Source organism: Schistocerca cancellata, chromosome 7 (genome assembly GCF_023864275.1).
Source record: "Schistocerca cancellata isolate TAMUIC-IGC-003103 chromosome 7, iqSchCanc2.1, whole genome shotgun sequence".
Lineage (NCBI taxonomy): Eukaryota > Metazoa > Arthropoda > Insecta > Orthoptera > Acrididae > Schistocerca > Schistocerca cancellata.
The window spans coordinates 406,699,734-406,719,456 of NC_064632.1; the positions used below are offsets into that span (position 1 = coordinate 406,699,734).

The 19,723-nt window shown below is 42.1% G+C and overlaps 1 protein-coding gene across 1 annotated transcript in view; it reads right to left on the reverse strand.

Moving 5' to 3' along the window:
* Window positions 1-2,955: 2,955 nt before the first annotated feature.
* The window catches only part of LOC126092123 (inositol oxygenase-like), a 28,425-nt gene continuing 11,657 nt past the window's right edge, over window positions 2,956-19,723 (reverse strand). The window contains exons 3-6 of the mRNA XM_049907565.1: window positions 17,523-17,731; window positions 8,988-9,124; window positions 4,266-4,496; window positions 2,956-3,264 (exon numbers count right to left, since the gene is read on the reverse strand). Of these exons, the coding sequence (XP_049763522.1) occupies window positions 3,156-3,264; window positions 4,266-4,496; window positions 8,988-9,124; window positions 17,523-17,731 (686 nt within the window). The 3' untranslated portion in view covers window positions 2,956-3,155. The remainder of the gene's footprint in view (window positions 3,265-4,265; window positions 4,497-8,987; window positions 9,125-17,522; window positions 17,732-19,723) is intronic.

Below are 19,723 nucleotides of genomic sequence, written 5' to 3' on the forward strand. Positions count from 1 at the left end.
TGACCTTTCGAATCTTCGCAGCACTGTGACTGAAACTGCTACTGAGATGGACGTTGATTCGGGAGTGGTACCGACTTCTGCTTTCCTTCAGACTGGTCCGGAGTCAGACGAAGGCTCCCCGCAATCAGACTCTGAACGACATGTTCGAAAACAAGGGTCGACACGAAAGAGAAAGAAACGTAGCCGTACACCCCCTGATGAATCCATTCTACGGATGGATACCAGGGATGCAGACCCGAAGATGGACGACAAACCGCTCTTTGATGACCAAAAGTCTGATGCGAACGACCCGCCACAGGCGACCACTGGCAACGAACACCCCCTCCTTACTGGCGCCGTCGCCGCCACAGTTCGACGTTGAAGAGAGCCTATTCGCTGAGCCGAAAATTACGTCTCCTCTCCACGTGGATGATGTGCACAGCCGATGCCCTTCCGCAGTATCAGTCTCCTGGGCAGACGACGTGGAGATCGAAGGGACTGGGGTGGACGGTGCTGATGATTGGGCACCCCCATCGGTTGCGCCCGCGCCCGCAAACTCTCCACAATAGCAGCCTCTTCAGCGGACCGGCAAGATCGAAGACCTCTCGCTCCTGAAGAAGGAGCCCCACCTGTGCCTGTGGGACTCCAACACCAGCATTATCGTGTCGCAACAATTAACCTCGCGACCATTCGTGCGCCCCACAAACTAGCGCTGCTCCGCGATATGATTTATGATGCGGACATAGATATTGCGCTTTTTCAGGAAGTGCATGTCGCCGATTTTTCACCACCACATGGCTTCACGGCGCATCTTTCTCCAGCTTCGGACACCGGTAGTGGTGTTGCCATCATCTTACGAGAAGGTCTTCCTGCCGAAGATGTCCTATACCTCCCCAACGGCAGAGGTATGGCCCTTACTCTCTTTGGTGTACGCATCGTCAACATTTATGTGCCGTCGGGCTCCAGCTACCGTCGCGAACGCAATGCCTTCTTCGCGAATGAAGTTACACCCCTGCTTATGGGACCGCACGATGACTGGGTCATGGGTGGAGACTTCAACTGCACCCAGCGACTTCAGGATAAATTGCCGCGTCACTCACCATGCGCAGCTCTGGAAACAGTCGTCACGCGGCTACAATTTGTCGACACGTGGAGACATGTTCACGGTGATCTTATGGGCTTTACGTACTACACTGCGCACTCCTCTAGCCGATTGGATCGCATCTACATCTCGCGATCCCTAATTCAACACACTCGACAGGCTGAAATCTGGCCTGTTGCTTTCTCAGATCATGAGGCTTACTTCTGTGATGTTGTTCTCACAATACAGGCAGTACGGCACGGACGTGGTTTATGGAAACTGAACACGGCACTTCTTAATTCACCTGACTGTCGACTTCTAATAGAAGAGACTTGGATCACATGTAATAGACGCCGTCCCACGTATCCGTCTACCATATCCTGGTGTATCCAGTGTGCAAAACCTGCTCTTCGAAAAACCTTGATCCGGTATGGAGAAGAGCACTATGGACTTTTACTACAGGATCCTACGAGAATGCTCCACGATGCCAGCCTCCCCTGAGCGCCATACAAGGATGAACCATGCTAAGGCACAAATCTCCAATCTCATGCGGAGGCATTTGGAAGGAGCGATAGTACGATCTCGTACTGCTGATCGCATGCCTCATGAACATCCGTCGATGTACCATATCATCCAAGAACGCCAAAATCGACGCCGAAAATTGATTCACGTGCTAACAGACCAAGAAGGGCGTCGCTACGTAACCCAATCTGCAATAGGGAATGTGCTTCACGCCCACTACCAGCAGCTATTTTGAACACAGATGTGCTGGATGCGTCGCAATGTTTCTTTGATAGTACAAGTTCAAGGTTTAAGGTTAGGGAATTGATGAGAGTCCCTGGGGACTATATGACCAAATATGCAAAGAACTATTGCCACTAACCACAGCAGATTCTTCGATGCATAGATATCAGTGTTGGAAGCTACCAAAGTAGCAAAAATAAGGAGAAGAAGTCTGAAAAAGATAAGAGAAGGAGAACGACAACAGGAACAATATGAATATGGACCTGGGATGCATTAGTGTTACGTAGGGTAGGTAAAGAAACAAGCTTTAACTTTAACTAGAATTTCCTGGAAGTTCACTTTCTTGGTGTGCCGGTACACGCTGGTTAAAACCTACTAAAGGTAGAATGTTTTTATACTATCTTAAAACATTCTTAACTAAAGGAGCAATATTATTATGAGTTAGACACTTTTTTAAAGAAAAACTATGAGTTAATTACTGAGACTTCCATACACATTTCTTAAAAAAATTTTCAGCCATAATTTATGACAGCAGAATTTTTTAAAAAGTCTATTTTAAATGCAATACTGTAAAGGACTTCGAGAAAAAAATCAAGCTTTTATTATGTTTTTATTTCGAGAAATGTGTACCTATGCTGTACATAAATAGTTAACTTGCTTTATTTTACTTACAACACAGTACACAATACAGAACAAAATGTAAGACCAAAAGCTGTGGTTCTTACAGCAAATTGTTCTCAAAAGATATTTTAAATGATGATAAGAATTGCATGGGCTAGCAACTCATATTCTTTGATCTGCACTACTCAAGAAACTGACAAATGTTTCAAGGTTCTCATTTGTTTCACGAATCTGTCTTAAGATTTCCCCTTATGTTTGTGAACCATGCCCCTTAAGTAGACAAACTTGCCAAATACACACACCGCTATTATTCAGCGTGATCTAGGGAAATAAAAGAAAGGTCAAGATTAGATATCTGCTTGATTGTAATACGAGGACTGTGTCTTAGTGTGACCACGTAATAGGTAACATCATTATCATTGCGCTTCGTCGGTAGTCATATACTCTGAGGCGTCACTGCAAAGAGTGGGATAATAGGACAACTTAATAGATTTACATATAAAACTTTTATTCAAAAAAGAAATACAGAGTCTCATCGAATAAAAATATTTATTTATATAATGAAATTGCGTATATTAAAAAACTTACAGAAAAAGTTATTCATTTCCCTAGTAATTAAACACACAACATAATGTACAGCATGGTTTTCATCAGCGTTTGCTATGATAATATTTTCAAACACTTATTTAGACCATGGAAACAACCGCAGACCCGTCGGACACATGGAACACTACCAGCTGAGCGTTCCAGGCAGGTACTTGTCTACGAGGCTCTGGTAGTACGGCTTGAGAGCGTCTATATCTGGCGTCTCGTCGCTCTTCGTGTACAGATCGTACTTGCTGCAACAGACGACAAAGAAAAGTTGCTTAGTGAACACGGAGCGTTACCTACCACATAGCACCAGTCATTCAGGTGACATGTAGTCATTCATTCAAACTTGGCAAGAATTATTATGCTTAAATTTAAGGATTACTTTCTTGGATGGAACATTGAAGAGGTTTTTTTTCTCATTAAATCTGTCTGGATATCTGCTTGGATTTCGAAATGAAATGTCAATACAAAGAGGACAATCCGTCCTACTTTAAACATCACATTTATTAACAATAATTGAGGTGGGCAGGGCTCATTCGAGAAAGTTTTCACACAAGTAACACGTCATTTAACGTCACATTTCCAACACTCCCCCCCCCCCCCCCCCCCACTCCCAATGTCATCCGAAGAAATCTAAATCAAGTGATGGTGGAAATGGGTTGTTTTATCCTTTGAACTAAGTATTACATTTACAATCCCGTATAACACAAGTAAATTTCTTAATCTTTTCCAGCGCTAAATACTAGACTGGCAAGCAATACATTTTCATTTAAGGTTATTCCTTTCAATGCTTCTAGTGAAAGCGGAATGAACTGTAGCATTGATGTAGCTGTGTTATATGTTTCATTGAGTGTGAAGAATGAATAAATGAAATTCCTTTTCGTAGTTTAATAGTGGGCCCTGTCCACCTCAATTATTGTTAATAAGTGTGATGTTTAAAGTAGGACGGATTGTCCTGTTTGTTAGACGAAATGCTTGAGGAATAGGACACTGAGGACACCTTATTGGGAGAAGGGAGATGTTGTTGCGAAATTCATTAATGTATCTATAGAATAACTTACTCAAGATAATGCTACTTTAGTGCACAGAACACAGTATGACGAATGCACCGTGTGCAGGTCGGGAAGCGAAGTAGTATAGAGTTTAGTGTGTGACATCACATTAAACAGTCGAAAACTGTTATCTCAAGTAATAATTTGCAGTTGTGAAAGGATTCTTATCAGAGCAAGAGCTGACACATGCTACTTACTTGAACACCTTAACCCACTTCAGGGTTTCCATATCCTCCTCGTTGCAGAGGTGCATGTATTCCCCGTTGGTGTACCACGGGTAGAAGGAGTGGAAGCGGATGATTCTGTGCGCTATTTCGGGCAGCTTGGAGCCGTTATGCCTGAGAGCATGGTAAAGGTACTCGTCATGGCCCCACGACATCAGCACGTTGTTCAGTCCACAGTGCGGTTTGTACATGCCGTACTTGGTGCTGTAAAAGACAACAAATGATAAGCAGATCAGATTCTGCTCAAAAGGCAAGTTCACTGAAGATACTAAGGTTTTCGTTAGGTTTCTCTGGAAACACAAAACCACATTCCTCAAATTCCCGGTAACTATAAACATAAAATGACTAAACATTGAGGTTACGCGGTTTTACACTGCAGTGAACACTGAAACACGTGAATGTTTTCGCAATTCAAGAGACCTTGTCATACAGATCGTGCACCTAGCAGATAAACAGTTATAGAAAATTCAGCACATTTTTGTTCACCGACAAATGCTTGAGGAGCAGTTGTCAGTTCGATATGTAGCATGGACATTCAGGGAAACGAATTCTGGAAATTGTGGATAACAAACTTCTGCTATGAATAGGTCACATTTTACTGATGCACGGTACCCACTCCAGTAGAAGATTCACCAATATGTGCCACACAGGTCTCAGTATACCACACTTTATCTGATTGTGCTTTATATTCCAGCAGCAGTCTAGTTTGCAAGCTAATCTATTTCAGCAGATGGTGAGAGAAATGAAATATGATTTTTACTTGCTTTCGAATGGAAGCTTTTCATTGCCAACGAAATTATTATTTAAGAGTATTTAATGTGTAATCCGGATGATCTCATTCTAATTTGTGTTATTACACAGATGTTAGTTGTGCACTTGTGTTGTAATATTAGCAAGGGGATCAAACACATACAGGACGATTCAGTTGCCCCTAAACTACATTAAATTTCCTACAAAAAAGTTCTGTTCAGTTTTTTCATAAAGATAACAGTTTGTTTGTAGCGAGTAAGAGAATATGAAAATCTTGAGCGTCCATAAAACGCATAGGTAGGGCCAGCTGAATCACACTTTTATAGGCAAGTGTGCTTCCTACTTGCGATACTCATGACACTCATTTCAGTGTGCACAGAAACATTTTTTCGGTATTTATGATACGTTAGCACACATACATACAGAAGTGTTTAATACGCACTCTTACACAGATGTGTACACTGCTAGTGACAACCTTGATACTCATTTTGTGGGAATATTTCCCATAGGTTGCAATGTGTCTTTACAACTTGAGTCTGTCAAGACGGAAAAAGCGCACGTGTCGTGAAATAATAACACCCCAAGCGAATCCATGAACACTATTGCAGCGGCAGGAAAGATAGTACGAATAGTACATACTAGTATATCGAGGAGGCCATTAAACTTAATAGCTCTATGGCTCATAATATTTTGTCAGACTGTAGGTTCTGAAAACTGTCAGAAATATAAATTTTATTCTGGAACGCTTATAGCCGGAACATTTCTGGCGTTCCCTCGTTTTTGCCGTTATTCAAGACCGACGAAAATTGCAAACTTTTACACTAACGGGCTAAAAATTTCAAGCTATGCCGGCAAAAGTAAGTATGCGCCTAAGGTGAAATTTGGCAGACCGCCAGCGGAGAGAAGACATATCGATCTATTTCTACTGTACGGCATCGTTGTTACTACACCTGATAGGAGAAACTCCAAGTTCTGTTGTAAGCCTACACGTAGGCTGCATCTGCCATTTTCAGATTCTGTAATCTCATATACACAACGTGACTGCCACACCCCGCCAACAAGTCAACGCGACATTCATCACCTAGTAATGATACGCACTAAACCATAGCAGAAAGAGTCCATTCATTAGGACTCTGACGCTAGATAATTATTAATAGGAACGCAATATTAGAGTTTATAAATGTTTTGTATTGGAAAGGTGTTCTACTGTTTTAAATACTTCCTCCCCAAGAACGAAAACTTATCTTTGGGTGGGGAAGTCTGTGCGTTTCAACGATCCAGTGGGTGGAGCGATGCTCGTGGTAGGGTAACCCATGCCAGACTGATCAGTGATCAGACAAAGAGGACGCTTCCTTTTTGGGAGTATCTGGGCGGCAACCAGATGGACCATTAGCAAAGTCTGACATCGCTTCCAATTACTTGGATCAGATTAACTCTGTTTTCTTTTCTGTCGGACTCTCTTCGCCAGTTCTTGTTTCCTTTCGAACCCGACCGTGTAAGGTTCCGAGGCCAACGCAATAACGGTTATTATACGAATTAACCTATCCACGTACCTCGAACCCTGATTCGTCCCAAAAGAAATCCGACCGAAAAGAAACTTAAGCGAGGATCAATTTCTCCGTCATGCACCCTTTCAAAATACATTCACAAAATCGCGATCTTTTTGCAGGATCACCAAGTCTAAGTTCTTGCACTGCAGTTGATTTACATGGCTGTAGCCATTTGAACTGATTTCCTTGGAGACCTTTCCAGAGCATGCCAAATGTTGTCCAGAGTTTCTTCTGTTCACACTGTACGAAATTGAAATGGTTCAAATGGTTCTGAGCACTATGGGACTTAACTTCTGAGGTCATCAGTCCCCTAGAACTTAGAACTACTTAAACCTAACTAACCTAAGGACATCACACACATCCATGCCCGAGGCAGGATTCGAACCTGCGTACACTGTTCGTCACTGCCCATGCTTCCCGTCAAGAAAACTTCAGATTTCACGAAATTTTTTCATCATTCGATAAATCATACTCCCGTTAGGAACTTGAACATCAGGAAAGTCCTTTTGAAATAATATCCTTAATTCACGCGCTGCTTCTATACGCGCGTGCGCGCGCCCTTGTGTGTGTGTGTGTGTGTTTGTGTGTGTGTGTGTGTGTGTGTGTCACACACCATTACTCTCTGTCGAATATAATACTTGTATTTCATCATTTCACTTGAAACACTTTCACACAATACATCGTATTGTCGTCTAGCAAACGCGTGATACCGGCGGAAGATTTCTGTACAAAGAAATGCCTCACAGCGGAGGGGGAGTATACTTCCCCCCCCCCCCCCCCAGCACCACCGCCGGCTGCCCTGTAGCAGTCATTACAGAAACCAGAAAGAATTTAAAAGGTACGAAAAGTCTAGAAGATAGCCTGATGTTATACAGTGGATCGGCATCTAGGCATGTAGTGAAGTGGAAGTATCATCGCAGTAAGACTGAAATTTGATATAGAACATCTAAGAGTTACACGAACCTTCGCTCAAGAAGAAGGAAAGAAGAAAGAAACAGATCTGTACTATGATGACCTACAGTAACATATGGGTAAAATAAACAACGATTATCATGTCATCTTGGTGGGAGCCCTGAATGCAATAATAGGTAAAGAACCCAAACACCAGTTGATCGGCAGCAATGGTAAAGATACAATTAACAACAATGGAAAAAAACTTATAGACTTTGTCGTCTTTAATGTTCCGAAAGTAACCAATATATTTTTGGAAAGAGACATCTATAAATACAAACGGTCTACACGACCCCACAGATCTGTTATTAATTACATCATGGCAAATAAAAATACAGGTACAAGGGTGATGGACACACAAGTATTCAGGGGGATAATAGTGAGTGTTCACCAGTATCTTGATAAATCAAAGATCCAGGTATGAGGAAGATGAAAAATACAGAACAAGAGGAAAAATGAAAGGTACCCAGGAAAAATGAAAGGGACCCAAACTTTTAAAGTGCAGCAACACCAAGAAAAGAGTTTAAGGAATATATATATATATATATATATATATATATATATATATATATATATATATATATATATATATATATATATATAGGAGAAACAACTCACCAAAAAATTTTTTCAAGCGAAGATCTAACTGACGAATGGACAAACATTAAAAATACCATAATACGAATCGCTAAACAAGAAATTTGGTGAAAAATTGAAAACGAATCGAAAAAGTCATTTAAAACATACAGCCAGTTCTTACAGAAACAGACTAAGAAATCTAAAGAAAAATATAACGAAATCAGAAATGAAGTCTAAAAAATAGTAGATCGTCATGGGATATATTTCTTGCAGCCCTAATATTTCCAGCTTAACAGCTTCCCAATCTAACCAACCAAAAACAATTTTTGTAGAGTTTATTACGTGCCAAAATACATAGGACTTTCAGCTGTTATTTATTTATTCCAAGGAAATTCGATTTCCTTGCAGCTGAATTGTTTATTTTATTTTGATGTACAATCGGTTTCATCTGCAGGTACCTAGTCAACATGATGCACATGTGACATCTACATTGCATTCATTTTGTACCTAAAGATATTAGTTAAGTATTCATCAATTAACATGCATACATTGATGTAAAACGCAATATAGTAGTCAAATACAATAATTAGAGAAAACATTAGAAGGGGTATTTACGCAAAATACTGCAGGTTGTATAAAATACTACTTACGGGATATCCAAGTGTCAACCTGTCTCCGATACACACGTCTAAATGTATACGGACTTCTTGGATGGGATTCTAACTGGGAGCGTCAGTCAGAATACTTTATATTATCATTATTGGCAGTTTCTGAAGACCAGCATGTAGTATTTAGTCGTTGCGAGGTATTTTGAAAGCAATTTGGCGAAAAAAGTAGAAGGAGATCATTAATGTGAAAGACATACTTGTAACGCGGATCCTTGCCATCTGGGTTGTCGACGAAGCTGGTGTCCCTGTAGACGATGGAGTCGGCCCAGGCGCAGCCCACTGGGAAAGTATCACCGACAACGGCCCACTGAGGCTCGTCATAGAATGCCATGAACTGAAAAAGAAGAAACACTTTACTTTTCCAGAAGACGAACGGGAAATGCTAGTTACCGAGATCCTCCTCAAGGGAGGCTCAATGTAGTGTTAACCAATCCTACTAGAAAGCTCCCAGACTTCCGTGTTAACCAATCCTGCTCTAAAGCCCTCAGACCATAGTAAAAAAAATTAAATCGTATCTCACAATTTTTAATCGGACATCTTTTGAGAAAAATACGAGGTGCATTCAAGTTCTAAGGCCTCCGATTTTTTTTCTAATTAACTACTCACCCGAAATCGATGAAACTGGCGTTACGTCTCGACGTAATCGTCCTGCAGACGTACACATTTTTCACAACGCTGACGCCATGATTCCATGGCAGCGGCGAAGGCTTCTTTAGGAGTCTGTTTTGACCACTGGAAAATCGCTGAGGCAATAGCAGCACGGATGGTGAATATGCGGCCACGGAGAGTGTCTTTCATTGTTGGAAAAAGCCAAAAGTCACCAGGAGCCGGGTCAGGTGAGTAGGGAGCATGAGGAATCACTTCAAAGTTGTTATCACGAAGAAACTGTTGCGTAACGTTACATCTATGTGCGGGTGCGTTGTGTTGGTGAAACAACACACGCGCAGCCATTCCCGGACATTTTTGTTGCAGTGCAGAAAGGAATTTGTTCTTCAAAACATTTTCGTAGGATGCACATGTTACCGTAGTGCCCTTTGGAACGCAATGGGTAAGGATTACGCCCTCGCTGTCCCAGAACATGGACACCATCATTTTTTCAGCACTGGCGGTTACCCGAAATTTTTTTGGTGGCGGTGAATCTGTGTGCTTCCATTGAGCTGACTGTCGCTTTGTTTCTGGATTGAAAAATGGCATCCACGTCTCATCCATTGTCACAACCGACGAATAGAAAGGCCCATTCATGCTGTCGTTGCGCGTCAACATTGCTTGGCAACGTGCCACACGGGCAGCCATGTGGTCGTCCGTCAGCATTCGTGGCACCCACCTGGATGACACTTTTCGCATTTTCATGTCGTCATGCAGGATTGTGTGCACAGAACCCACAGAAATGCCAACTCTGGAGGCGATCTGTTCAACAGTCATTCGGCGATCCCCCAAAACAATTCTCTCCACTTTCTCGATCATGTCGTCAGACCGGCTTGTGCGAGCCCGAGGTTGTTTCGGTTTGTTGTCACACGATGTTCTGCCTTCATTAAACTGTCGCACCCACGAACACACTTTCGACACATCCATAACTCCATCACCACATGTCTCCTTCAACTGTCGATGAATTTCAATTGGTTTCACACCACGCAAATTCAGAAAACGAATGATTGCACACTGTTCAAGTAAGGAAAACGTCGCCATTTTAAGTATTTAAAACAGTTCTCATTCTCGCCGCTGGCGGTAAAATTCCATCTGCCGTACGGTGCTGCCATCTCTGGGACGTATTGACAATGGACGTGGCCTCATTTTAAAACAATGCACATGTTTCTATCTCTTTCCAGTCCGGAGAAAAAAAATCGGAGGCCTTAGAACTTGAATGCACCTTGTATAACGATGGCTCACCATCAGTTGCCAGATTAAAAAATTACCTCCATTCTGGCTGTGATGCAAATGTGATAACGATTATTTGGGGCAGGCGAGATGGAACACTTGTATCAGCCTTTTCACGACATGTGGCACTGCGGAGATCATAATCATCAAAATATAAGAACTCTGTTCAACAAAGAGGATCCTGTATAACCAATTGTACAATGCTTGCTCTTAGTCTGAACACACCATTCATATTTGTTGATCCACGTACTATTCTGCAAATTGGTAATGCACTAAGTACACGGCATTAGCAAGAAATTTTTTCCTTTACAGTTTTTACGTGTGATACTTACTTGTCCCGAGACTGTTTTCCTCACCATTCTCAGTACAGACTGACCTACCATAGGCTACGAGTCCCATTTTCTTCAAGCATTTTCTTTTAATCCAGTTTCTCTCCTGCTTTCTCCCATATCTCTTCTCCTTTCTCTCTTCTTTGTTCTCCCTTATCTCTCCCCCTACACAATTAACTAATGCCTAGATAATGTATTACCCATAGCTCTCAGCAACTTAATGAAAAGCCGTTCCACAGGTCGGTTCGTAAATGAAAGACCCTTCATGTTTAATGAAACATATCTTTCTTTATAGACTATTCGATTTACTATGGAGAATTCGTTGTTGTTGTTGTTATGACAGTGGTCGTCTTCAGCCCTAACACTGTTTCGATTCAGCCTTCCCTGCTAGTCTAATCTGTACAAGCAACCTCATCTCTGCATAGTGATAGAAACCGACATTCATTTCAATCTGCTTACTACAGTGAAGCCTTGGTCTCAGCATACAGTTTTGACAGACCTCAGATGCCTCCGTCATCAAACTGAGTACTTTGTTAAATCTCTGGATGTGTGTTATCTATCAGTTCCTTCTTTTAGTCAAGTTGTGGCATAAATTTCTTTTCTCTCCGATTCGATCCAGCATCACTGGTGGATTTATGTAACGTAATTCTTGTGATGGCTGATGACATCTTTCTAAACTGTGTTCCCTCCTCTAAGAATGGCATTGTATGTTATTTATATGATAAGGCTAAAAAGACAAGGCTTTCGCTAATCTTTAATGGAATAAAATGTTAGCTGTTCTAAGACACATTGGTATCGACTGCAAGGGTTGAAAGGAAATCCATTGTAAGCATGCGAAGCAGGCTGGAATAATTAACACTGATAGACTGGTGAAAGAGTTTAAAATCAGCAAATACGTTGCTCATTGCCACCATTCATACAAGTTTGTATACTGAAGATCCAATATAAGACGCGAAAGATTATCTCCATATGTGAAGTTTTTTTCAGGAAATCAGAGTGATACGGTTGGATGACTCCATAGACGTGGTTGCTGAAAGCGATTAGGAACTGGTTCGGGAACTTAAAGAAACCGGATGTGAGCTGGTTGTTAGCTACAAACGCACATAAAGAAAACGTAAATTAAAATATTTGTGTGTCTCTGCAGCAGATAGACATGTAGATGGTTAAATGTTAATCTTGGACAGTACACTATAAAAAAGTGCTTTTAACATTGAATGTAGCCTCTCACAGTCCTAACTTTCAGAAACAGATTTTTCTAGATCGCAGACATACTGAAAAATTTCTGTGGCAAGCAATCAGTGATCTCTGTACTATCAGGATATCGAACTTCAGCTGTCTGAAGGTGCCGACCGAAGAATCCCGATTTCGTTCCTTACTTAATTATAACATGACCGCCACGAAATGTTACTAGAACGTAAAATGAGAACACTTTGCGATTCTGCTCCCGCAACAACCTATTCATAGCATACTGACGTAAAGTTCAGAGGCAGAAATAAGTAAAGAACCCAGGTCGTGTGTATGATTATATCCAAAAAACTCCAATGAAAGGACAGCGGGTCCACTATATCGCTGGGAACTGGCCTTATGAAACGGCATAGGAGAAGTTTAATCTGTTTACGCCTTCGTGTGGGTGCGTTTCGGGTCAGAAGCGCTGCTATGATTGAGTAATGTATTAAGTCGCTTTGAAAACAGTGTCTGCTGATTATTCACAGATTTCGTTTTATAAATGTTTGTTGAGAATTTGACTCGCATCGCGCAGCTTGGCATTAGTATAAACTCCAGCATTTCCAGATTTTTAACGTTCATTTCCCTGTATTCAAAATAACCATTCGTTGTTAGGTGAGACGATCAGTTTTCGAGGCGTGGCACAAATCCGGGTTTACGTTAATTCACCCAAATAATAGTGCTGTTAATTCATCACACCCAGGTCTAATGAAATGTTTTCATTATTTTCTAATGAACGTGCAGGAGATTTACCTTAAAGTTGGGAAAATAGAAGACGAGGTACTGGCAGAAGTAAAGCTGAGAGGATGGGTCGTGAGTCGTGCCTAGGTAGCCCAGTCAGGAGAGCACTTCCTCGCGAAAGGCTAAAGTCCCGATTTCGAGTCTCCGTCCGAAGCGCAGTTTCAGCCTTCCAGGAAGTTTAATATAGAATTCTTGTTGTTCATTTCTTTCTCTTGTGTTGATCTCTTATATCGTATCTTTCACGCACTCAGGCTTGTGTGCTTTGTTGCAGCTCTGATTCTGCTTTAGGTGAAATAATAAATACTTGAATCCAAATGTATGAGATTTATTCCTAATTCCGAGTCACTGTTTAAACATTCGATCATTTTCACGATAGTGTGTGCACTTTTCAGCCTGCATCCAATTACCACATGCAACTTTACAGACTTTCTGCCTTCGGTAGCTATTCCCGTTTTAGAGAGCCGATATTATAATCAGTACACACGTTTCTCAAAATTGAAATACACAGTACGCTTCCGCCACTTCTTCGCATGCTTTTCAGGTTAGAACGTAAGTCTCTATCTGAAGATTCAGAGAGAGCTGGTGTACTTCACTTCATGTACAACGTGATTGCTGTGTGCACTTACAATTCAGATTTGAAAATTCAGAAGGTTATATTAACAGACTGAGCCATGCATAATCACTAATCGTAACTTTCCTACAAAGTCGGCTGCTTACACGCTCTAGAAACTGGATAATGAACTTATCACAAGTTAGTGGCTTCATAGAATTTATTCAAATGTTCATTGATACCCACTACTCTTTCGTTGCAGAAAGTAAGTTATGCATATCCTACAGTATGTTCTAGTCGTTTTATGATATCAATTCGTGGGTCTCAACTTTATAAAGAAGAAAGCGTTTATTGAGAACCTATCTGAGGATACGTATTTGTACGTACTGCGAATAGGTAACAAAAAGTAGGCAGCTGAAAATATCGAAAAAATGTAGATCTTAAGGCAAAAGAAATAGTATTCATGAATAGCCATGGGTGCAGAATGTTGACAGTGGTTAAGATTGAAATGAAGTGATCAAAAGTTTTTGAAATTTGTGTTATAGGAGACTGATGGATCGAATGAGTAAGGATTCAACAATTCAACAGGAAAAAGTACGTACGAGGGCGTGCTCAAAAGTAAACCCTCCGGACTTTTTAAATAAAACAAACGTTATTAACTTTCTGCACCTTTGTTCTTCATGTCTACATATTAGCTGCACTCTGCTGCTAGAACTCTCAAAACTGAAGCGTGTAACACGGTGACGCGTAACGTAACTATGTCGGCACGTGAGAAATAGCGCGCGAGTATGGAGTTGAGGATTGGAAGAGTTCGCCCACACGTGGGGGATTCTCTCCTTCAGCATGACAATGCTAGGCCCACAAGAGTGCCGCAGCATCTGCAAGAATCCCACGCTTTGGGTTCAATGTCGCCGACTATCCTCCATACAGTCCCTATTTGGCCACATCCGATTTTCATCTGTTCCCGAAACTTGAAGAATACCTGCAAGAGCTACACATTGGTAGTGATGAAGCGGTGCAATCAGAGACCAGGTTGTGCCTCCATCAACAAAGTCAGACATTCACAGTAACGGTACCAACAAAAGGATCTATCGTTGGGAGAAATGTGTTCATCGCCAGGGTGACTATGTAGATAAATGAAGAATAAAGAAAAAGAATGTTAATGACGTTTGTTTTTTTTTAAAGCTTTAAGACAGGGGCGGGCAGTAATCCTGCACGTGTGCGGTGCACTTGCACGCGTGCAGTTAACAGGTGTACTGCGTGCACACAGGGGCAAGCTGGCCACCCGCTTATCTCCCCACCATACCTTCTGTCCACTCCTTCCTCTGTAATGCGTTTTGTTTCCCAGTTTGCTTTATTGAATGATGGAATAAGGTTAGTAGGAGTGCTTGAAAGAAATCATGGTTTGAAAGAGTACCTATTAACTACGTTACGTTTTATGTAATTATGACAGGTGGAGTTTACAATACGTTTAATATCTGGACCAAAATTTCTACGTACAGACAAGCGCAAACAGTTACGTAAATTTTCATCACTTATGTTTGCTCTTAACCGAGGCTTATTAATTCAGCAAATGGTTTTCCAGCTCTCGCGATATTAAGCGCAATTTTATAACTTGCACGTAACGCTGGGCTATTATTGTTATGGTCCTGAAAAATTGAAAACAGTGCTCCATAAAATGTTAAATCAGTTAGATGAGAGACACGACCAAGGAAAGTCGCAGATCTCTCGTGACAACAACAACTAAGACAGATTCATCAAAAATCGTCAGATCGCTCTTCTTAAGCTCAGTCAATTTCCCCATCCGCTCAGAACCCGACAATAAATTTTACTCGTCCTTGTGAAATTTATTATGATGGGCTTCAATACTAAACTTCCGCTGATCAGCGAGAATACTGCCACATGTTAAAAATTTCGAATTTTCACGTTTTTGCACCAAAAAAATGATTCTCCCATTACTTTTTAAAAGATAGCAAATCTCCACTTCTCCGTTTCCTTGTTTCACTCTGCATTTTCCGGTTCTTGAAATACAACTTTCACTACGTAGTGGTCGCTTCGCATCAGCGTCCGCGACTTAGCCTGGCACTACACTGCCGCAACCTGCCGGCTGTCGCCACTGCTCCATTCGACGCCTGCACACGAGCAGCACCGACACCCCCGGGATAACAAGGCCGTCCAACAGTGTTAGTGACGTCACACTAAGCGGCCCATAGCCGACGCAGCAGTCCACGGACACCTCCGTACAGACGCGCCTGATGCTAACGATCTTCTGTCCGTCATACAGAAAGGAGCGAACTATAATTCGAACCAAAGACCAAATTATATATATTCTTGTAAACAGCATAAAGATTCATAACGAAATACCGATTATATATACGGGCAGGAATAAGTTTAATCGATTGAGGAACTTTTCCACTATTTTATAATTGTCTGAACACTATTTAGCTTTAAAACTCGCATACAGGTGGTGACAAATGCCAACTAACAGCAGGACTTAACATTTTCAAGCTATTACACTGAAAGTAAATTATCTTATACACTGTCATACATAGCAAAACCCTCACAACTTTCGTTTACAATAAGGTAACAAGAGTTCGCTTTATTTCATAAAACACATGACTATTGTGAATTTACTCATATGTTCATGGTGACAGCTCTTTTCAAGAATTTTTACAAGTGTGTCCCCAGTAATAAAGAATGGAAACAAAAGATAGATATCAAATATTCTCCTTTTAACATAGACATCACTGAACACAAGATTCTGTCTTGCACTGTGATACTAAGGGACTGCTCTTTCCTTTAAGAAAAGCCTGACAATTTGAAGTTCACTCTGCTATTGAAGATACACTTCTTGAAACAATATGAAAAATGTTATGAAAGGTAAGGAAATGAAAAACAACCACGTGCATTACATGTAAGAATGTGAGCAAAAGGCTGAGGCTCTCTTTACTTACCATTTTCAATCTCTCTACAGCTTATTTCCTTTTCCACGCAGAAATCACCAGCTGCAAGTCTCATTATTGCTGTCTGTTACTAACAAAGTGATTTTCTATTTAGAAAACCTGACAATTTGATGTTCATTCTGGTACTGAAGATAAACACTTTTCAGAGGAGTTCTAGAACCTATTCCTGCCCGTATATGTAATCGGTATTTCGTTATGAACCTTTATGCTGTTTACAAGAATATATATAATTTGGTCTTTGGTTCGAATTATAGTTCGCTCCTTTCTGTATGACGGACAGAAGATCGTTAGCATCAAGCGCGTCTGTACGGAGGTGTCCGTGGACTGCTGCGTCGGCTATGGGCCGCTTAGTGTGACGTCACTAACACTGTTGGACGGCCTTGTTATCCCGGGGGTGTCGGCAGCACACGTGCAGCGCTGTGCGCTCATGAGCCGCGTGCAACGTTTGCCCGCCCCTGCTTTAAGAGTATTCACATAAAAAATTCGGAGGCACTACTTTGCAGTACGTCCTCACAAGAAAGAAGACATTGCGTCTCAGAGCTAGGTAGCTTGGTTGCTTATTTGACACGAACAAAAATGGTTCAAATGGCTCTAAGCACTATGGGACTTAACATCTGAGGTCATCAGTCCCCTGGACTTAGAACTATTCAAACCTAACCAACCTTAGGACATCACACACATTCATGCTCGAGGTAGGATTCGAACCTGCGACCGTAGCAGCATCGCGGTTCCGGACTGAAGTGCCTAGAACCGTTCGGCCACTGTGGCCGGCGACGCGAACAATAGTTGGGATTCTCGAAGAAATTGATCTCAGGAATAGCCCTAGTTATGAGTATACGACGTTATGTAATACTGAATGTGACTGAATATTGTAACTAAAACGAAGGTCGACAGCCGAAAAATTGTTGGCACCTGAAGTAAAAGGCAGTTTTTGTAACACATACCGCTTGGTGCCTTGTAGGGTCGCAGTTTAAACATGTGAAGTGCTTGCCGACATTACAGAGTCTCATGTGATTTCGTACAGAACACAAGTAAGCGAGCTAGACACACCTTGCCCAGGTCGTGTATGAGTCCGGTGAGCTGTAGCCACTCGCAGTCCGGGAAGTCCTCACGGATGCGTTCGGCTGTCTGGTAGGCGTGCACGATGTTGGGCACGTCGACGTCCGGGTCGCTCTCGTCCACCAGCTTGTTCAGCGTGTCGAGGGCTTCCAGCACGGGAGCGCGGAACTTGTCGAACTTGCGCCACTTCTCGTGCCGACCTGAGAATAAAAAGGGGCTAAGTTCGGCTGTCCCCTTTACCTCGCGCAGTTTTTACCCTCAGATGGAGATCTGTAGCTCTGATAAAGTCTCTCTTCTAATGCAACTTAAAATAAGTGAGCAAGGATACACAATAACGAAGAAATAAGTACTTTACCATGAGATTTGCCAACATGGGGTGTCCCTAGTGCAGGGGCGGGCAGGAATCTTGCACATGTGCGGTGCACTTGCACGCGTGCAGTTAACAGGTGTTACGCGTGCACACAGGGGCAAGCTGGCCACCCGCTTATCTCCCATCCCTGCCATACCTTCTGTCCGCTCCTTCCTCTGTAATCCGTTTTGTTTCCTAGCTTGCTTTATTGAGTGAATGAATAAGGTTAGTAGGAGTGCTTGAAAGAAATCATGGTTTGAAAGAGTACCTATTACGTAGGATACGTTTTATTTAATTATCACAGGTGGAGTTTACAATACGTTTAATATCTGGAACAAAATTTCTACATACAGACAAACACAAACAGTTACGTAAATTTTCATCACTGATGTTTGCTCTTAACCGAGACTTATTAATTCAGCAAATGGTTTTCCAGCTCTCGCTATATTAAGCGCAGTCTTATAACTTGCACATACCGCTGGGCTATTATTGTTGTCGTCCCGAAAACTTGAAAACAGTGCTCCATAAAACGTTAGATCAGTTAGATGAGAGACATGACGAGAGGAAGTCGCAGATCGCTCGTGACAACAGCAACTACGACAAATTCAAATGGCTCTGAGCACTATGGGACTCAACTGCTGTGGTCATCAGTGCCCTAGAACTTAGAACTACTTGAACCTAACTAACCTAAGGACATCACACACATCCAAACCCGAGGCAGGATTCGAACCTGCGACCATAGCGGTCGCGCGGTTCCAGACTGTAGCGCCTAGAACCGCTCGGCCACACCGGCCGGCCAACTACGACAGATTCATCTGGTATCGTCAAATCGCTCTTCTTAAGCTCACTCAATTCCCCATCCGCTCAGAATCCGACAATAAATTGTACTCGTCCTTGTGAAATTTATTATAATGGCCTTCAATACTAAACTTCCGTTGACCAGCGAGAATACTGCCACATATTAAACATTTCTAATTTTCACGTTTTTGCACAAAGAAAAAATGATTCTCCCATTACTTTTTAAAAGATAGCAAATCTCCACTTCTCCGTTTCTTGAAATACAACGTTCACTACATAGTGCTCGCTTCGCATCAACGTCCGCAGCTTAGCCTGGCACTACACTTCCGCAACCTGCCGGCTGTCGCCACAGCCCCGGTCGACGCCTGCACGCGAGCAGCACACGCGCAGCGCTGTGCGCTCATGAGCAGCGTGCAACGTTTGCCCGCTCCTGCCCTAGTGCTAATACGTCAAAAATTCGCTGGAACTTACAAGTGAATGAAGTTATCGAGGCTATAAGAGGTAGATATAACGTGCCATTGTCCCCTAGCAAAGCATAGTAATCGGTTTAGTACGACGAAGCACAGGGTGACGCAGAATAGGTGTGGAAGAGCAATTTCATACTGTGGTTTAAGTATATGCCGAAACGGTTCCATTGTGGTACTATTGTGTTGTACTCTGGGAGCTGTATAGCTAACTCAACGACGTCTCATTTCACGTATCAGAAGGGAGGCACTAACATTGCAACAGCATTTGTTGATCATACAAAATTCTGGACATACCGTTGCCGGTGAGACACGCATTGAACACCACACTCGTCCAAGAACAGTACCATCGCGGAATGATTACTTCTCGGTGAAGTTACAGTACAGAACTGAAGTTAAAATTAAAGCATCCTCTCGTACAGAGCTTGTGTGATGTTCTGAATGTTTTTAACACGTTTCTGAGGTGTTTCGAAAAGATCAGATCCGAATATGAAGGGACAGTCAGCAGGGCGACCAGCCTCAGTTGTAACACTGGAGAATATGGAACGGTGGGAACCGTGTACAACGAGGCGATCACTACG